This window comes from Leptonychotes weddellii, chromosome 3 (genome assembly GCF_054177405.1).
Source record: "Leptonychotes weddellii isolate Sample4059 chromosome 3, ASM5417740v2, whole genome shotgun sequence".
Classification (NCBI taxonomy): domain Eukaryota; kingdom Metazoa; phylum Chordata; class Mammalia; order Carnivora; family Phocidae; genus Leptonychotes; species Leptonychotes weddellii.
Genome location: NC_138371.1, coordinates 35,755,743 through 35,774,127, shown reverse-complemented (window position 1 = coordinate 35,774,127; position 18,385 = coordinate 35,755,743). Strand labels below are relative to the sequence as shown.

Sequence of the window (18,385 nt, the reverse complement as noted above, 5' to 3'; positions counted from 1 at the left end):
GTGCCATTTTCTTACACCATACACAAAAACAAACTCAAAATGGATTAAAGATCTAAATGTGAGACCTGAAATCATAAAACTCCTAGAAGAAAACAGGCAGTAATTTCTTTCACATTGGCCTGAGCAACATTTTTCTAGATACATCTCCTTGGGCAAGGGGAAAAAAAGGCAAAAATAAACTATTGGGACTCCATAAATAAAAAGCTTTTGCACAGTGAAGAAAACCATCAACAAAACAAAAAAGCAACTACTGAATGGGAGAAGATATTCACAAATGATATATCTGATAAGGGATTAATATCCAAAATATATAAACAACTTACAAAACTCAAAACCAAAACCCAAATAATCTGATTAAAAATAGGCAGAGGGTCTGAATAGACATTTTTCCAAAGACATACAGATGTCAAACAGACACATGAAAGGATGCTCAACATCATTAGTCACCCAGGAAATGCAAATCAAAGCCACAATGAGGTATCAGATGACACCTCTCAGAATCACTAGAATCAAAAAGACAAGTGTCAGCAAGGATGTGGAGAAAAAGGAACACTTGTGCACTGCTGGTAGGAAGATAAATTGGTGCAGCCACTGTGGAAAACAGTATGGAGTTTCCTCAAAAAACTTCAAAATAAAAATACCATACGATTCAGTAACTCCACTATTGGGTATTTATCCAAAGAAAATGAAAACACTATTTACAATAGCCAAGATACAGAAGCAACACAAGTGCCCGTCTATAGATGAATGGATAAAGAACATGGAGTTTTGTTTTTGTTTTTTTTTTTTTAAAGATTTTATTTATTTATTTGATAGAGAGAGACACAGCAAGAGAGGGAACGCAAGCAGGGGGAGTGAGAGAGGGAGAAGCAGGCTTCCCGCGGAGCAGGGAGCCCGATGCGGGGCTCGATCCCAGGACCCTGGGATCATGACCTGAGCCCAAGGCAGATGCTTAATGACTGAGCCACCCAGGTGCCCCAAGAACATGGAGTTTACACACACACACACACACACACACACACACACTGGAATATTCCTTAGCCATAGAAAAGAATGAGATCTTGCCATTTGTAACAACATGGATGGACCTAGAAGATACAAAGCTAAGCGAATAAGTCTGACAGAGAAAGACAAATACCATATGATTTCACTCCTATGTCGAATCTAAAAAACAAAACAAACAAACAAAAAGCAGAAATGGACCCCTAAATACAGAGAACTGCTGGTTGCCAGCGGGGAGGGTGTTGAGGGGATGCGCAAAATGGGTGAAGGGGAGTGGGAGGTACAGGCCTCCGGTTATGGAATGGATAAGTCACAGGAATAAAAGGTACAGCATAGGGAATAAGTCAATGATATTGCAATAGTGTTGTATGATGACAGATGGGAGCTACCCTTGTCGTGAGCACAGCATAACATACGGGTCTTGTCTAATCATTGTTGTACACCTGAAACTAATATAACATTGTGTGCCAACTGTACTTCAAAACAAGCAAACAAACAAACAAACACACGAAAAACCCCAAAGGAAACAATAACAACGGCAAAAAAATGAAAGGGCAGCCATGGGAGAGAATTTTTGCAAACCATGTATCGAATAAAGAGTTAATATCCAAAATATACAAAGAGCTAACCACTTAATAACAAAAAAAATCTGATTAAAAAATGGGCAGAATACCTAAATAGACATCTTTCTAAAGAGGACATCAAAATAGGCAACAGGGCCTATGAAAAGATGCTCAGTGTCACTAATTATCAGGGAAATGCAGATCAAAACCACGATGAGAGATCACCTCACACCTAATAGAACAACGGCACCAAGAAAACAAGAGATAATGGGTGCTGGCCAGCATGTGGTGAAAAGGGAACTCCTCCACGAATCACGTGTGTTTTCCCTCTGGCTAAAGCCAGTTTTGCCAGCACAGATGGTCACGTCAATTGGCAGGTAAATTTGAGATGAGATTTCTGCCTTTGCGATCTCTTAGTGGATTGCCTGTGATACGTAACGCATTCTGGTTTAATGTTTACTGGATAATAAAACTGTTTTCTCTACTGCCTTCGTGGAGAAAACTTCGGGGTTGGGAAAATATTTTGCTTCGATGCTTCTCCAACAATGTACTAGCACCACGGGGGGCGCCTGGGTGGCTCAGATGGTTAAGCGTCTGCCTTCGGCTCAGGTCATGATCCCGGGGTCCTGGGATCGAGCCCCACATCGGGCTCCTGGCTCAGCGAGGAGCCTGCTTCTCCCTCTCCCTCTGCCTCTCTCCCTGCTCATGCTTTCTCTCTCTCTCTCTGTATCTCTGTGTCTCAAATGAATAAATAAAATCTTTAAAAAAAAAATATACTAGCACCACGGAAGTGAATAAACCACTGCACTATACAAAAGAACATGAATCTCACAAATGCAATGCTGAGAATAAGATGCCAGACACACAAGAGCACAGACTGTGTGATTGCATTCATACGATGTTCTAAAACAGGCAGAACTAACTTAGGGTGTTGGAAGTCAGGACAGTCTTTAGCTTGGTGGAAGGGGTTTGGTTAGTCTCTAGAAGAGGACACAAAGTGGGGTTTCTGGGCTGTCAATAATGTTCTGGGTCTTGATCTGGGCACTAATTACACAGGTGTGCTCAATGATGAAAGTTCATTGAGCAAATACTCTGATTTCTGCATGCTTCTGTGTGCATACTAATAATTTCAGTGAAAGTTTTCAAATATGCTTTTCCTATTTACTCATCGATTGGTTCCAGAATTATACTTTCAGGATCACTAGAGTCATGAATAAGATTTTCGTTGTACTAAAATGAAAGGTAAGTAAAGAAGACACATTTTGTTTTCTAGATTTCATCCAAATCTCACATCTGGGTAAAAGGATTTGATTTTCTAGAAATCATAAGGGACTATAGTCACAGGAAGAAACATGTCATATGTGTGGATGACTTCTAGTATGATGTAACAAGATATAATAAAGGAACCAATAATTATTTGTAAAGCATAAAATTGTTCTAATTTTTAACTCTTGTACACAAAACGTGTCTTTAAGTGACAGAGCAAAGACATTTTCTTCTCTAGACTCCAGCAAATACCTTAATCTAAAAGTAGTTAAGATGATAATATTTTGGTGACTTGTTTTAAGCAAGGTAGAAAAAAGAACTGTAGTGAAAAGCAAAACATTGTTTATTGTTGTGGCTCCATGTGATTAGCACTGTGATAAGTTCTGGGAATATTAAACAAACAAACCCTCCAAAACCTTTGTCTCAGGAACTCAGAATCTCGTGTAAAAACCAGACATGCTTGTTCAATTAACTAACAATGCAAGTGGCTGGGAACTTCTCTAAGAAAGGTCACTTAAAATTTTGTTTTCTATATTTCAGTAATCCTTCCTACCCTTGAAAATTTCAGCTACTGGAAGAAATAGAGAAAGAAACTAAACATTTTCAAATATCATAATAAAAAACATACTTTAAACTCCACCATGACACATTTCTTCTTGAAGACGGCCACCCCCTTCTCTTTCTCATGGGCAGACAGCTGAGAAACTGTTTGCTAAGCCAAGTGTCAGTCTTTACACCTTCATTGATTTCATATTCAAGGTTGTAAAATAACGGTACTAACAAGAAATTGCTCAGTCTAAGAATATTCAAAAATTAGCAGAGTTCGACTGTGGTAAATGAAAGGAATCTAATTCAGATTTTCAGGAGATTCTCATTTTGAGTTTCTAAAAAGCAATTGTTCACTGCAGGTGACAAGTATTAAACTGAATTTCCTTTGTGGGTATGAACAGTCAAGAAACTGAAGTATCTAGCTTCATATTGATCAATAAAGTTGGAGAGGGCCATGATTGCAATGAACTATTTTCTTTGTTCAAGAAGTAATTTCATGTTAGATCCTATCCAAAATATGTTTCAATACCAAACTAAAATTCATCTCACTGATAATGAAATGAAGTTTTGTTCTCTTATACACTTACTGTTAAGTAAGGTCTTAATTCCTTTATTTATTACAGTAGCCAAGTGTAAAATAAGGTATTTTATCTAAATAAAAGTAACACAATCACAGCAAGGTATTTTTAAAAACCTTGTTACTTGACAAATTGTAACTATGTATATATCAAAATGTGCATTTGTAACTTTTGGAATGCTAGTTTACAGAGGGTAAGAGTCCGGTCTTTTAGGGGTATTAACTATTCTTCTCATACCTCCAATCACAAATACATTTTGCAAATGATCATCAGAGATAAATGTTTCCTCCTTTTAGAATTACATTATAATCCTGTCTCCCTGTAAACAATTTCCTGGCAGGCTGAATTTGGTCACATCTATTCCATTTCTCACCCTCAAATTTACTTCTAGTACAATGATTAGTCAAGCTCACATTAGCCAGAGCCGTCACACTCACACCATTCTGTAACAACAGTGAGAGACACCAATTACTATTGAATTTTCATGCATCAGTTAGTATTACTCCTAATTAGTATTTCTTTTACATACCTTTTTGCTAAAATCTCTGATTTCTCTGAATTTTCAATAGACAGGATGTAAAGGTTAATAAACCAGGTCAGTGAGTATTGGTACATGGGCTCGATGTTAGCTAGATCAGCAATGGAGAAGAACAGGATGGTGGAATGGATGGCAATAGGCCGATAGCCCATGCGGGTGTTATCTATCTTCTTCTCTGTCTCTTCTGCTACTTCCTGCTTTTGAGAAATCTCATTAGCCAAAGCCTTGGAGGAAGATAATATCTTAATAGCGGTTTCATCTTCTAATATATTGCCTTCCGAAGATGAAAGAACTTCTAAAATCTTGTCTTCTATTTCTTTTAACTGCCTGGAATAAAACAATTTTCTCAGAAGAAAAAGAAATCATTTAAATTCACTTCACGCACACACTCTTGTCTAGGAAACCAAGAGCTTGTAACCTAAAGAAACGCATCACTTTGTGACAAAACACCCGTAACGGTGATGTTGTATATAATTAATTTCTTATCTTACAAAATGTCAAAAAGACGGGACTTTCTGCTCCACTTCTCTTTCTGACAATCATTTACGTGGTAACTAGAGGGAGAGGTGTAAGCCGATCTGCTCTGCCATCAAGTGTCTTGGCCCTGAGTGAACTGAAAGTATCACTCCATTTATTTTCTAACATTTTTCATGACTTCTAGAGCTTTACCCTTTGTACCTATGGTAGAGATATTACGAGCAGAAAGCGGGATGTGGTGTGTTCATTCAGACTGGGCTCTGGTGAAAAGAGAGAACATCAGTTACATCATCAATACTAAAACTTCTGTGCTAAGACTTTGTTGAGTAGTTGAATATTCATTGCCATGACTTGTGATAGACCTTCCAGTTCTTCCAGTGCCTGAGAACTTGTTTGTAAAAATATACTCTTACGCAGTTTTCCAAATTAACATAGAGGCATTGTAATGCCTTCTATTTTCCTCTTACATCTCCCTATTCAATGCACCTACTAAATCTAACAGAATAGATCTTTAAAATGTACTTTAATCCATTCTAAGTGATCTTGAAACAAGAACAACTCTGTGGGTTTTTTGTTTTTGTTTTTTTTTAGAAAGAGAGCGCATGTGAGTGGGGGATGGGGCAGTGGGGGGAGGGTAGGAGAAGAGAGAATCTTAAGCAGACTCCGCGCTAGGCATGGAGCCTGAGATCATTACCTGAGCCAAAATCAAGAGTCCAACACTTAACCGACTGAGCCACCCAGGCACCCCAACAATTCTGTGTTTTATAATGTTTGAAACCTTTTGTTTTCAGCTCCTTGCAGTATCAAGGCTTGTTTTTCTTCTTCAAGGTCTGGCCTCTCTCGTGCCACCACAATTCCCAACAGCTGATCTTGCATTCCCTCAGAAGTGATCATGAAGTTTAATAATGTTACCTATAAATGAAACATACAAGAATTGCACCATTATTTCTATTGAGAAAGCCTCCACTTTTATAAGTTCTGACCTTAAAATTAACTCTATTTACTATAGTAGTATATGTGAAAAGTGGAAATTTGTAGAGATTATGATTAAAGATATAATAATATAATATTTCAAAGGGTTTTGTGTGGTGATCAATTTATTCCTGTTTCAAACTGATCCAATTTCTGACAACTGTTTAATCCCCAAATCAATTAGAATCATACTGCCTGGATGAGCTAATTTACATGTTACGGATCCAGGTGGTATCAAAAAGTAAAGGAAATCTTATCAAGTGAGATAGGAGGAAAAAGAACACTGTTATTACTTGTTATGCACACATATATTTACAATGTGACAATCATATTACATGCTATATAATGTATGATATACAATGTATATAATATTACAATATGGCCTATTATATAATCATATTACAATATGAACAGCCACTATTGTGACTTAGGGAATGTACATTTTAATGGTGTCCATCAAGGTGAAATCTATCAACACTTACTTTATCCCAGTATATAATGGCTCTTACAGGTTCTGTTTCCTACATCTTAAAATTCCTCCTCCCCTAGTTCTTTCCCATGAGTGGGACAGTAATCATGCTGAGGTCTCTTTTTCACATAGCAAATAAATAATTCATTCTCTTTCTCCCACAATCCCTCCCAGCTACAGAATGATCTCTCTTTGTGCCTTCACAACTATACTTATTGAAAATGTTATTTATATATGCTTTCTGTCTCTACCTCATTCCATTCTTCAGTGCTCTACAATCTACTCTCATCCCAGCCTCCATACACCCATCAATACACACAGCAATAAACTATAGAAACTCTCTGGTTCTGGTCATCAATGAACCCATAGGTCAATAAACACTTACTTGACCTTGGCTTAATTTGAGTCTCCCTACCCCCCACCCTGGCCTTTTTAATCATCTATTTTGCAATCTGCCTGCTCTCTGCCCTGTGTCTTGAGTTCAGGTCCATACTTATGTCTTTAGCATCACCTCCCATACCTCCTTTCCACGTGCCTTTCATTTCTGCTACGCTAAACTTCTGGTGGAATCCCATGCACACTGGCTGTGAAATGTCTGCATGTGCTTCAGCTCTGGCTGCTAAGTGGGAGACTCTATGTTTCCCCACCTTTCCTAGTAAGAGAATTTGAGAATATTCCCTCTGCAAGAACAGAGTAATTCCATTCCTGTAAGAAAATGTCCTATGACAGAGATCAGAAAGTGTAAGACAGTTTCTGGCAGTGCCCCTAGGAAGCTGACCCCCTCCTCTGCCCAAACCCAGCAACTTCTCCATGGTGGCTTCCTCTTGCTTAAATTCCCCCCACACACACACCCTCATTTGACCTGTGGTAGGCCTTGGATAGCACTAGGGATAGATTACATGAGCATAATCATACATTTAGATGGGAGAATAAGAAATTCCTGACATCGAGCAATTAAAAAAACTCATTAAATGCTATTTTGTAATTCTCTATTGCTTTGTCATATATTCATGGGAAAAAAGAAAGCTTTCAAGAGATTTTCCCTCTTGACATGAGAAACCAAGTGCACAAGTTATATTTGCTTTAACCCCCAAACCATAGTCATAATATTGAGGGAAATGTATGTTTTATAACTTTTACCTCATTGTATTCAGACCCAAGGAGGTATTCATTCTTATGTCATTAACGCTGCATCTCAAGATTTTTGTAAGTCTAGGTATTTGCTCACAAATAAACATTTAAACAAATAATAAAGAAACATTTCAAATTCTACAACATATAATTTCATAATTTTATTTTCATTTAGATTCAAAAGGATTATAGCAGCATGATATCATCCCTTGGGTACTTTTGAAAGCAAAGGTACATAAAAGACCCTAAAAATAGGATTTAGAGGAAGTATTTTAATTTGTAAATGAAAGCAAGTAACTGCCTCACTATGTTTTCTAATCCCTGTTTAATCAATCCCAGCAATTAAAAATAATGAAGCAATAAGACACCCTAGGGATCTCAAGGATTTCAATACTGAATCATAGATCAGTTTCTTCCCCACAGCAGTTTATGACTCCTATAACTAGTTACTGGTGAACTAAGAACTGTTAGTTATTTGTGAAATTTACATAGATCTTACTGAAAAGTAAAAATGGTTTTCCAGGTCATCTGTTAAAAAAAAATTTAACACAGCTTTGGGATTTTAACATTTTCTTTTATGTTCCATTCTTTCTCATTTATATTTAAAAGTTAAATAATAATGTTAATCGTTCACACTCATATAACACTATGTGCTGGCCCTTATTCTAAGCCTTTACATAGATTAATTTATTTAGTCTTTGTACCACTCTATGAGATGGATATTTATAATTCCCGTTTTCTAGACTAGAGAGTGGAGGCAGAGAGATTAAATAATTTGGCTAATGTCACACAATTGGCAAATGATAAAGTTAGGATTTGAACCAAGGTAGTCTGGCTTCAGAATCCATGTTCTTAATTACTACTAGATACTACCTCTCTTAATAGACAATACACAATTGTTAGGTGCTTAGATAACATTTATTTTAATTAAAAAAGTGGCCAAGAATTTCCATATTTTAACATTGTGTTTTTAAAACTAACCTCAAGGGTTACCCCACTTTCCCCCAGTCTTCTTGGCTTCTCCGAATGTCCAGTCTAAAGTATGTCCCCAATTTTGAGCTCCTGTGTTTTCCTAGTCATAAAAATAGTCACTTAACATACACATTATTTACAATGTAAACCTCTTGCGAGCAGTGACCATGTTTATTCATCTTGGAGGGAATGAATTATGTCATCTTTGTGCATCCTCTACCTCTTCAGAGAGATGCCTACATTAATTTAAATATTTCCAATAAACGACAGTTTTTGAACTCTCTAAGTCTTGTCTCCATATGCAACTTTCAAAATCTGAATCAACATTTCTTAATGCCCTCTCCTGCTAGCTTCTGTAAATGAAAGTTGTCCCTCCTTCCCTTGCTCATTCCATAAACATTGATCAAGTGCCAGCCTTATCGAGTGCTAAGATTTGGGAATAAAAAATGGAATGATCTCCAGGAGCTCAGTCGCAGATTAATGTCTCAAGTAATTTTAGACATGGACTAAAACGTTAAACTTTGTTCTTGAAAGGAATTTCTAGTATTTTCAAAGAACCACTGATAAAAATCAGTTTTTTTAAGTAATTATATAAAGTCAGATAGCAGCAACCTTATTCTGAGAAAGAAGAATGGATTTTTGTTCATTCCAATGCCAAGAATTATATTATCATTTATTACAAAGGAGGTACATATATGTCATCTATTCTTAACAATGAAATTCTAAGAACAATATCAATTATAGAAATTAGATTCTCAAAGTCTTTTTTTCACTGCACAATGAAGGCTCCTTTATTACTTACATGCACACACAAAATAAACATTTGGAAATAATTATAGCAATTTCGGGAAATGCCAAAAAAGGACAAAATATATTTTTCTTAGGAAGACCTGTTCTTCTTATGCCTTAGGAGGAAAATATAGTCACTAATTATAAAATTCAATAAAGAAATATTCACTTTAGATACTGGCCTTTACTGATGTTTCAGGAAGATAATGAGGATTTCTTAGCTTGGTAGTAATATAGAAGCGGAAATCTGGTGCGTATTCAATGGTAGAGTCCCCAAGTCGGATACATGTACTCCCACCCTGCTTAAAGGTCTGTTTTAGTAGAAGAGGTTCCAGAATAGGATCTAGTTCTTCTCCAACATTTTCTAGCAACACTGGAGTAAAATCAGAAAAAGATGCCATGTTATTTTAAATACTGACTGTAAACATTCAACCCTCCAAATTCTTGCAGCTCCTAGATTGCTATTATTCCTGGTTACCTATAAAATTATTTTTGTCCTCTCAGTATAAGGAAATGGTGTCATAAAAAATAATTGTATGCCTGCGGGATGGGTTGAAATGGTGGGTCTATCTGGTCCTTTTGCGTCATCCTTCCATACATCTTGGCTATAGTCCTACTCGGGGCTCCCCACCTGGTCTGCCATCCACTGTATGTCCAAGTATGATGGCAGGGAGGTATATCTGTCTGAGACACCAGAGAATAAGCATTTCAAGTTGTAGTTATTTAAATGGTTATTATATTTTTAATTATAAAGTAACTCATGCTTATTGTAGAACATGTGGAAGTGTAGGAAAGAATAAAAGTGTTAAATAAGGAGGCCGTTAGACCGAGTTGGCTCTAATGCTATGGTGATCTAAGGAAGCAAACCAAAATCTAAGCTTATGAAGGTCTCAAGGTGACAAGGTCAAATCAAAATCAAAATCCTAAGGATAACCAAATACAAACAGCCAATGAAATTTTAAGCTATTGCCAATCAAATAATTTCTTTTCTTTGCTCCCTACTTGCTCTTTCTCCCCAGCTCTGGACAGTGGAGCACCCTAACCACTTCCAGTTTGGCAATGCCCAATTCCAACTAATTTTTCCTCAAATAAACTCTTAGAATGTTTAGTATGGCTCAGCTTATCTTTTAAATGTTTTACATAATTGACTCATACTCATATATAGCTTGATAGAAAAATGACACAAAACTATGTTTGATAATTAGTTGAATAAATTTTTCGCTTTGGCATTTTTATTAATCTTTTTCTATACACAATTGAGACTAAACAATAGATCCAATTTTGCATCCTAATTATTTTGCTTGATATTATACCATAAATATTCCAATTAAAACTAATAAACATGCTTTTAATTACTGCATAATAGTCTCATATTAATTTTATCTCATTTTTAAAGTCAATTCTCTATTGTTAGATATTTGGATTGTTTTCTGTTCTCAAAATTACAAACAGCACTGTGTACAAAAACTTTGTGCTTAAGAATTTTTTTTTTAAAGATCTATTTATTTGACGGAGAGAGACAGTGAGAGAGGGGACACAAGCAGGGGGAGCGGGAGAGGGAGAAGCAGGCTTCCCGCCGAGCAGGGAGGCTGGCGTGGGACTCCATCTCAGGACCCTGGGACCATGACCTGAGCCGAAGACAGAACTTAATGACTGAGCCACCCAGGAGCCCCTTAAGAATATTTTCTTATGACAGCATTCTAGAAGGGGAATCCGTGGATGAAAGCTCAGTGACATTGTTAAGGTTCATGATACATTTGCCAAATTAGTCTTATATTTTGGGGCTTGGGGTGCTACTGCAGCCAACCTTGAATAATGGTGTTTTGCACAAGTCCTTTGAGGTCCTGGATGTGCAATCTTGATGGGAAAGGGCATCTGGATGACAGGTATTTGAACCTCTATTGCCATTAAAGTACAGACGTACTCTGCTCCTTCCCAGAGGTTACACATGGCTAAATGAATTCCTAAAATTGTCTTGTCAATTTCCTTCACTGCCAACATCTTAATTAACCAAAGCAGGCATGGCAGATGATTTTATAATTCATTTTCATTTTCTGCTCGAATAAAATGATTATTTTTCATACTTAAATAATATGAATGCATTATAATGGATTAAATACATTAATCTATTATTTAGATTGCTTCCATTTTTCTATTGTTAATAATGCTACAGTGAACATCTTTTTGAATAAACCCTGTGTTCATCTCTGATTACTTAATCAAGCTGGAGTCCTAGAAGTGCAATTAATTTAAAGGTTATTTATATTGCCAAATTACTTTCCTGAATGGCGGTAGAAATTTCGGAGTTGCAGTGAGCACTCTTTTTTCCCCTTTTAAATCTGTTTTTATATAATATTGTACTTATAAATGCCAGGCACCATGCTGGCATTTTATTTTCTCATCCTCAAATGTTTTAAAGAACATGGAATATTGTTACCCCAGTTTTACATTTGGGGAAACTGGTGCCAGACAACAGAGCTAAAATTTCAGTTAAATCAGCTAGTAAATGACAAAGCAGACACTTGAACTGAGCAGGGTGGCTTCTTCCACAGCTCCCTTAACAACCATGTGAGACGGCCGGCATTAAATACTGTATTCATGACTTTTACAACTTAAAAGGTAAAAAATAGTTAAAATTTGTATTCAAGGCTTGATGTTTTAGATGTTCTTTGTCTAATTACATTTTTGCCTCCGGACATTGTCTATTAGTATACTGGCCCATTCTCCTATTCTGTATGTTATTTACAATTTGGTACAACTCCAAGTGATAAAAAACCCACAATGATCGTGACATGAAAAAGAAGGACTTTATATTCCATGTAAAGGGAGCCTGAGGTAATCAGTCCAGGTTTGGAAGGACAGTGTGTCTGAACTGTCAGAGATCCAAGTTGGGGCCATCTTGCTCCTTCACTCTTCTTATTATATGGCTTTGATCTTTTTTGGCCAAAATGGCCTTTCAAGGGCATCCACATTCCAACCATCACAAAGAAAGAAAAAACAGAAAAGGAGAAAACATCCTTTAAGAAGATTTCCTGAGAATCACAAATGGCACTTCCACTGACATTTTGATGGCCAGACCACAGTCACATGATCATATACAATCACAATGGAAGTTAGAAAATTTCTTTCTTAACTATGAATGCAATGTTGCCCATGGAAACACAGGGGAACCAATAGGTCTGGGAACAAATATCATTCATTGTCATAAAGTGCTAGTTTTAAAACTTTATTTGTATCTTTTAACATTGTTATAGCAAATAGCTCCCCTGTTGCCCATTTCCTGCTTGTTTTCAAATTTGCTTACACTTCTCTTTACATTTTTTCTTACTTGTAGAAATTTTCAAACCTTGGTCAGGGGTGCTCAGATGGCTCAGTTGGTGGAGCACCAGACTGGCTCAGGTCATGATCTCAAGATTGTGAGATCGAGCCCTGTATCAGACTCTGCACTCGGCACCAAGTAGGCTTGGGATTTGGGATTCTTTCCCTCTTCCTCTGCCTCCCTGCCACACTGTCCACTCATGTTATCTCTTTAAAATAAATAATAAAATCTTTTAAAAATTTTTTCAAGCTTTGTTCAAAAGCAAAAAGAACAGTATACTGAAACTGATATACAAATCATCCAGCTTTGACCCTTGTAAATTTAGTCAATCTTCTTTCATTTCTTCCTCCTCTCACCCTGGATTATTTACAAATAAATCCTAGATATCATAAATCTTCACCTTCATATATTTGACTAAGTACCTCTGAAAGGTAAAGACTCTTTTTTAAAAAATTGCCACAGCTGGGGTGCCTGGGTGGTTCAGTTGGTTAAGCATCCAACTCTGATTTCCACTCAGGTCATGATCTCAGGGTTGTGAGATCGAGCCCCACGTGGGGCTCCCTGTTCAGCGGGGAGTCCTCTTGAGATTCTCTCTCTCCCTCTCCCTCTGCCCCTACCTCTCCCCATCTCTCTTTCTATCTCTAAAATAAATCTTTAAAAAAATTGCCACAGCTTAAAAAATTATCAATAATTCAAAATTTTATCAAATATATGGCAAGGAATAGGTTTCCACATTGTCTTAAAATATTTTAATTTTTAAAAATTTTTTATTTATTTTTCAATAGGCTCCACACCCAACATGGAACTTGAACTCACAACCCTGAGATCAAGAGTCAATGCTCTACCAACTGAGCCAGCCAGGTGTCCATCTTAAAATATTTTGATTATAGTTTGACTGCTTAAATTGGGATACAAATAAATTCCATAAATTATAATTGCTTGATAATCTCCTAAATTTAATGTTTCTTGGCTTAGCTTATAAATTTTTAGAGTCAAATCTATTAATCTTTTTCTTTATCAATTGTGTATTCTCTTACAAAGTTCTTTCTCAAAGACAAGTTAGTTATTCCCCTATGTTCTTTTAGCATTTATGTCCTCTATTTTTTTCTTTCATATTTAATACTTTAATTCATCTAGAACACATTTTGGTGTGAGGTGAGACTCTGACTTAATACATTTTTCCACAAAACCACTTCTTCAACAGCATTTGCTGAATAACCTATAATTTTTCCATTGTTTCATAACACTTACTTTATAATGCATTAAAGGCTTACATGTATTAGAGTTTATTCCAGAACTTATTCCAGTTAATTGCAAACTCACTCTTCTTCTGAATTTTTATTGGCTCTTTCATTTCTTTCTTCTAGGTTAACTTTAGCATTATTTCTAAAACATGTATTTCTGAAAGAGTTGACATGTTTACAACATTTAGTTTTCTTATCAGACCAAATGAGATGTCCTACTCAAATCTTCATGTTTTTCTGTGAAGTTTTGTCATTCTTTTACTATGCATTGTTAAGGTCATGCTAAGTTTTTGTTTTATTTTGTTTTGCTTCGTATTCACTGGTTGACTAGAATCACTACACACTCAACTTTTTCTCAGTTGTTATTTTAAAATATTCTTTTTGGAATATAACTACTCCATTAAATTCTTTTATCCTAATGATTTTTAACTAATTTTCTTTGATTTTCTAGATGAGATATATTATCTACAAATAAAATATTATTTCCTCTTTCCAAATGTTATTGCACTCTCATTGTTTCTTATTTTATTGTACTGAAAAAAGCTTTCCTAATAATGTTAAGCAACAACAGTGATACTAGATACTGATTTCTCATTTTTATTTTTACATGATCATATTTTTAAAATCAATTAATTTGTTAGAATAAGATACGAACTGGAAATTCTGTTTATGAAATGTTATAACCTTAAAATTTTGCTTGATTGCCTCAACTTTTATTAAGAGCAATTTTTTGAATAAAATCTCATCTTTAAATTATTTTTCCCTAAAAATATACAATTTCAGCCCCTACACCAATTTGTTTCCTATTTTGAAATGGAATTGAGAGTGTCTATATAAATATATATGAGTCTTTTCAAAGCTAAAATACATATTATAAAACTTAAATATTATAGACTTGATTCTTTTCCCCAGAAGTGAGAATGTATTCCTCACTAACAGAGTCAAGTATTATGCCTGTTTTCTGTAGCATCCTGATTTCAAAGAAATCTGTTGTCAGAATTGAATATTTACTATATTATAAGCCTTGGTGAAAAATCAAAAGTATTCTAAACTTAAGAAACAGGAAAAAGAACCAAAATCTATAGGTACACAAATTATCAGAGAATGTTATTCTTAATTTAACTACTTTAGTTTGACCTCTTTAACTTTTAAGTAGATAAAAATATGTTTCAGGTTAAAATACAGGAGCAAAAATTAGTAAGACAGGCTTTTCTTCATATTTCTGCCATCACAGTTAATAATATACTGGTTTATGTAAAAACCCTTGCTCATTTCCAAATGTCAGCTCATCACAGTACTTGCAAAGCTAGTGGGAAACCAAGATTGGAGACCAAACACATGCTGCTAATATCTTTTGAGGAAGGCAGAGCATCTCACTAAAAACAGTTATCGTTACTAAAAGAAATATAGAGGAAACCCAAGTATTCCTTTCATAGATAATTTTCACTTAGGACAGCAACTGCTATCAGGTTTTTTTTAAATTATGAATTATCTATTCTATGTTAGACTTCAAATTAATAAAAAAAAATCTTCTGTGTATTATGTTCAACAATGTAGCATATTGCATTCGGACGAGATTCAACCATTTCAAACCACCTCCTGGGTACACTCAAAGAGCTTGGAGGTGAGAAGCAAACAGTTACGTACATAATAATAAGGGCAACAGTAGAAATTTGTAAAAACTTCATTATTGGCATTTCATTGGAGAGGTCGAGATGTCATGGGAAGAGAGGTTTTTGAGCTGTACCTTAAAGGATGAGCTTAAAAGAATTGACCAAGTAGATGGAAGAAAACAGAAAGCCAAGAGATGTGAAGTGATACCAGGTCATACGTACTCCCAGTTCCTGTGTACCCCATATCCCATGTTCTAACCCTCATCACACATGTAATCTTGGTCTCCCTCTTTAAACCAATAAGCTCCAAAACAGCAGAGACCAAGTCTGTCTTGTTCATGCTATGTTTTCAGTGGCATGTGGTAGTTGAAAAACAAATATTTGAATAAACAAGCAAATGAGTAAATGAGGGAAAAATTAAACCAGAAGTAGTTTTGCATGTTGGATGCAAGGGGGAAAAGAAAACAAAGTGCTAGGAGACAAAGGGAAGGAAGGCTCAGGTACGACAGATGTTGCTCTAAGGCAAAGATTATTTTTCAGAGAGTTAATGAAAAGTTATTCAGAGATTTTCTATACAAGTTGATGTCTTTTTTAAATTTTGTCTTATTTTTCCAGCTTTAGTGGGGTATAAACAAATTGATTTATCAGCAATATTTATATGATTAATATTCTATGCACACCTTATTCACTGATGTAGCTAATATAAATGTATCTTTATTTTCTAGAACATGGCTTTTAAACTTTTTTTGCAAGCAGTAGGATACTTTTTTTTTCCAAAGAGGATATTATCTTAAAACTTAATATAAACAAAGAAAAGGGAGGCCTGCTCTGGCTGAAGCAGAGGCAGGTGGATGAAGGAAGAGAAAAGCTCTGCCTTCTCTACTCAGGCTGCCAGCAAGGGATGATGCATCAAAAGCCACTGTTCTTGAATAGACCAATATCTAACATAACTTTTAAATGGAAGTCTTTAACTGCTTATGTTTTAAAACTGTAACAGTAACCAATTCTTTTACTTGAAGTTCCGATATAAAAATAGTTATAAAAATCTGCCATCTGTTATTCTTTCTATAATAGATTTAAAATTTTCACTTTTCTCTGATGACTAGATATTGTAAATAATCACTATCCATTTTTAAAGTAGTTCATTCCCCCAAAGTAGGTTAAAGCAACTGTGAGTGGCCCAGTAGGCACTGGACAAAGGCAGAAGACTTGGGGACTAGTTTTGGCACTCCCCATAACTGGGATACAATCTTGGTTAAGCCACATAACTAACATTCTCTAGCACCTCACTTACTTTGTTGATAAAATGAAGTGGTTGGAATTACTATTGGATTTCATATTTTTATGGGCACAACTCCAAGTAAGAAATACATTTTAAATTTTGACCAAGCATATACATACATATACAGATAAAACTTCAAAAATTTCATGAACTAATGCTTACCTTGACTCCATGCTATGCTGCCTAATCTATTCTATTCCTTTCTCCTGCGTTTCATTGAAAAATGCTGGTCATGACCCACTAAAAGTCGATTTTCTCTCCCACAGTTTGGAAGCCACTAGACTCTATCTCCATGGCCCTTTCTTCTCTAAAATGATGGAACACTAACATCAAGATCCATGACTGAGATTGTAGAATCTCAGAATGTCAGGCACGTGGTAGATGCTAAATGATCGGGGTTATTTTTGTTTGTTTTTTGTTTGTTTTTGTTTTTGCTTTACCGTATCAAGGAAATTTGACTAAGTGAAATCAAGTAATTTTAATTAAAGTATTTAAGGTGCCAATTCTTTCAAGAAATATTCCCTATTTCTTTTAATTCTCATAAACATCTGTGCCTTTTTTATTATGCTAATATAATTAAATATAACACTAATATAATTAAAAGAGAATATGTGTACACCACATAGTAAATCTCCAACTAAGAAACAACACACATCGAATTTATCAGACACTACCATAAGTAGCCAAAGCACAGTAACTCATTTCCTCTTCACACTCTCTGGTCAAAGTACAGATGGGGAAACTGAGTCTCAGATCACTGAACTAAACAATGAGTAACAGAGGCAGGTACTCTAATTCCAGCGCTAGTGCACCTACCCATAACAGCATAGTGGTTCTAACAAGAGTTAGTGACATATGTCCACTTTCTATGTATATTACAGTTAGTTATACTATTATACTATGCATATTGTCTGATGCTATTAAACAAGCAAGATATTTGATAGTAGAGATGTTTGCCCTTTCTCCTGACACCTTTATCACTATACTCTAATACCAGTTGGATGAACGAAATACCATTTGCTTGTGTGTCTGTGTGTCCATTTACACAAACACAGATTTTGTAGGTAGCCTTAGTTTTTTCATTGCATGTGCACCCTAACCAAACCTAAAATTTATATATTTTAAAGATTAGCTCATTATTAATATGCAAAAATAAAATGTCCATAAGACTACCCAAAAGATTTGTTGTAATTCTTCCAAGCAGTACTAGCTCTAATAGCAACTGAGATTTGCTAAACTCATAGTAGGGATAAATATGCGGTGCTTTCATAATGTTTACATTTATTTATTTGGTCAAGTAAATAGTCAAAATCTGATAGGTAACATAGATTTAAAATGTGACAACCCCAATTTACTCAAATCATAAATATTTTGTTTCGACAAATGTGACACGTGAAAAATCCTTGTCATGTTTCTAATCTCTCCACTGTGGCAGATAATAGCTGTGCGAAATGTGCATTCACTTCTCTGCCACTTTGGTAGGACAATCGAAGGAAGAATAAATACATAAGAGGACTAATGTTGTGTTAAAATACTTCTGGCATATCAAGTGGCCTTTTTCATTGCAGAAGTGGAGTTATAACAAGCACTAAAGAATGGCAAAGCACAGACAACAATGAAA

General features: G+C 35.5%; 1 protein-coding gene across 1 annotated transcript in view; it reads right to left on the bottom strand.

Annotated features, from left to right (window-relative positions):
• The window catches only part of DNAH7 (dynein axonemal heavy chain 7), a 260,241-nt gene that overhangs the window by 53,957 nt on the left and 187,899 nt on the right, over positions 1 to 18,385 (bottom strand). The window contains exons 50-52 of the mRNA XM_081815321.1: positions 9,489 to 9,679; positions 5,752 to 5,885; positions 4,488 to 4,823 (exon numbers count right to left, since the gene is read on the bottom strand). Of these exons, the coding sequence (XP_081671447.1) occupies positions 4,488 to 4,823; positions 5,752 to 5,885; positions 9,489 to 9,679 (661 nt within the window). The remainder of the gene's footprint in view (positions 1 to 4,487; positions 4,824 to 5,751; positions 5,886 to 9,488; positions 9,680 to 18,385) is intronic.